We start from the raw sequence: 3,076 nt of genomic DNA on the forward strand, positions 1-3,076 counted from the left end.
CTTCCAGGGATATCAACCAAACATGACATATCAAGTTGCAATAAAACTAGGCACGTCCTCTCATATTCAGGCTGGATGAGGCAACCCAGCAGGAGGAAAAGCATCCCACAGGTGGGCAAATTTTTTTACACAGCAAACCTACACAATTCTGCAAGGTAATTTTATACTACACTGCTTTGTAGCAATGCTTCACTTAATTTCCTTAGGTTTATAAATACACGGTTTTGATTTTTGTAAACAGAGAATTTTAGCCTTTATTTTTTTTCTTTTTGGTTAGTTGGGGTGTTTGTTTGTTTGTTTTATGTTGTTTTTGTTGGTGGTGGTTGGTAGTGGGGGTTTTTTGCTGCTGTGGCTGCTGCTGCTGCTGTTGGTTTACTTGTTTATTTGGTTTTGGAACTTACAATGTTTATTGCCTTAAACAAATACTTATCTAGAGTGGCTACCTACTATCTATTACCAGTCATAAAAAATGCACAGGAACCTAAATTATAATTTCCAAATATCTGCTCAACTTGCCCTACTAACAAAATTATTTGCCCAAGTATTGTCAGTGCTAAGATGGTTTCTTTCTTGAATAGTTTGTTCTGCTCCATTACATTAGTATCTTCTTTGGGAACTTTTCAAGGATGCATATATCTTCTGCATGTACTGTGTTTTTTAATGTGTTTATTTCTTCTTGATTTTAATTTATTATTTTTCTCTTCCCATGGATGCCATCTACATCTCTTCTGTACTATCGCCTCATTGTTCGACTTCCTAGTTCATCTTACACAGACTTGCTTTTCCTCCTATTCATTGCATGTCGTTCCTGCTGAAAAGCCTTTTTTCTTAGACACTGGTTAAATATTCTACTAGTTCAGTTTGTCATGAGTTTTATTTAGTTTTGATATCTGGTATTTAGCTCCTGTTAGCCTTCAGCTCAGTATGTAGTTCAGGCTGACTTTGAATTTGTTATCCTCTTACCTCACTTGTCTTGGGATTAAATACATGTGCCATTCTATTCAGCCTCAGCAATTTTACCTAATCTGTGGCCACACATGTGCTAGTGTGTACTTTGTCTCATAAACTTAATGCAACTCAAGCACCCTTCTCTGTTGATTTCTTTTATAAATCTATTTCTGCCCATTGTCACTACTCCCCTTGAATGAGTTGCGATTCCATACACTGACAACTGGCAGGAAGTTGGATAATTTTCTTTCTAACACTTGCTGACTATTCTCACTTACTATTTGTTTATCCCCACAAGATTAATTTTACTTATTCCTGGAATTCTATGAAATTATTGCTTCCATAGCCTTTGTGTGTTATTTTTATCATATTATGACCTAACTTTATCACACATTACAAATTTGAGTAATTATTTTAGATGCAGCTTCTGCTAAATAATACCAAAATGAAAAGATACAAGTTGGTGTCTAATATTTCTGTGTGTATACTGTTGAACATTTTTAATATATGTATTGCTATTTTCAATGGAATTTGAAAAAAACAAAGCTTTGATAATGTCTTGACAATTATTAGTACGAGTACTGAAGCAAACAACCTAAATGCTTAATGTTGATCTTACCTAACTCATTAAATATATAAATGATAATATATGCCTGTATCTTTGTTGCATAGTCTAAAATATAATATCAATTAAACACAGAGATTTTTCTTGCAAAAATATTTTTAAGCCCAGTAACTTGTGCAATTCTTTTCTCCAAGAAATCGATTCCATTTCCTTCTATTGGGTGCTGCACATTACACATACCCTAGATTGTTGAGACAATGTAAGAGAAGTTGCTAGAGCAGTAAATTATATTAAGAATAATTACTGCATTCTCTAGAGTGAACCTTGTAAAAGAGACAATAAATATATTTTCTGTGTTCCCTTAACATTAAGAAATATAATAGAAAGTCAACTAAATATCATGGAGGCCCCTTTCATAACCCAATAACATCAGCCATCCATAAGGCACAAATCGTTCTCTAATTAGATATGACCGTTTAAAGTAAGATCTTCTGACCATTAAGACAAAAAATTACTGTCTATTTCTGTGTTAATGGCCTAAGTAGAGAAAAAAAGGTTCCTTACTTACTTCAGGAAGCTCGGCACACTTTAAAATTATGAATATATACACTTTTCACAGTGATTTCAAAATCATTACTCTCTGACGTCACTGAGTTAGTTGCTATGATTATTCACTTGAGGTGTTAAACTCGAAAAGCAATAATCACCGGAAAATAAAGGTGAGTTGTTAGTTTTCCTCTGAAACAGCTTTGAGAATCCTTACCAAAACTCGTATCTCCACCTCCAGTTTGTGGGCACACTGGACAGCACTCCCCAGTGGGTTTTATAGGATTGGCACAGTTGAACACGTCTGGGCACTCTATTTTGTCACAAAGAATGGCACCATTGTCACAGACACAGATCTGACATGGAGAAGGTTTCCAAATGTCTCTATTTAAATACATCTGTCCATGTTGAGTACAGGCTATTTCTTCATCATATTCATCTGAAATAAAAACAAAAAGAGGTTGATAATCTGAAATTGTATAATTTGGGAAATGTTTAAGATAAAGTACCTTTTTGGTTTAAAAGAGTTCTTAGAAGTAACTCCTAGGGCTGGGATCTGGCTCAGCTGGCAAAGGTCCTATTGTACAAGTATGGCAAGCTGAGAATGGAGCCTTGGCACCCTTGTAAATGGCTAAGCAAGTGTAATCACATATACTTGTAGCCAAGACCAGTCAGGTGGACAGTTTAGTGAGAGATCGTATCCCAGAATACAGGCAGAAAGCAACTGTGGTAAATACCCAACATCAGCCTATGTCTTTAAGAAACACACACAGAAGGAGTCAGGGAGGAAGAGAAGGAATAAAAGGGGAGGAGAGGAGAAGAGAAATGACTAATCTCCTTAAGAGAGATGAAAAACAGATGAACTTACTACATTTAGTATGTACATAAAATAGTGATAGTTCCTCATGAATTAATGAATAAAATGCACATTGCCCTATTATAGGAAGAAGCAAAAAGAAAAGAAAAAAGGAGTTAGGGAAGCAGAAACCGGCCTGAGTAGGGCCACAGGCCTCATCC

General features: G+C 35.5%; 1 protein-coding gene across 2 annotated transcripts in view; it reads right to left on the reverse strand.

The window, feature by feature from the left end:
* Window positions 1–3,076, reverse strand: part of Col5a2 (collagen type V alpha 2 chain) — a 137,481-nt gene that overhangs the window by 67,902 nt on the left and 66,503 nt on the right. For both annotated transcript variants that reach the window (XM_021175296.2, XM_029479102.1), the window contains exon 2: window positions 2,277–2,498. In XM_021175296.2, the coding sequence (XP_021030955.1) occupies window positions 2,277–2,498 (222 nt within the window). The remainder of the gene's footprint in view (window positions 1–2,276; window positions 2,499–3,076) is intronic.

Source organism: Mus caroli, chromosome 1 (genome assembly GCF_900094665.2).
Source record: "Mus caroli chromosome 1, CAROLI_EIJ_v1.1, whole genome shotgun sequence".
NCBI classification, from domain to species: Eukaryota; Metazoa; Chordata; class Mammalia; order Rodentia; family Muridae; genus Mus; species Mus caroli.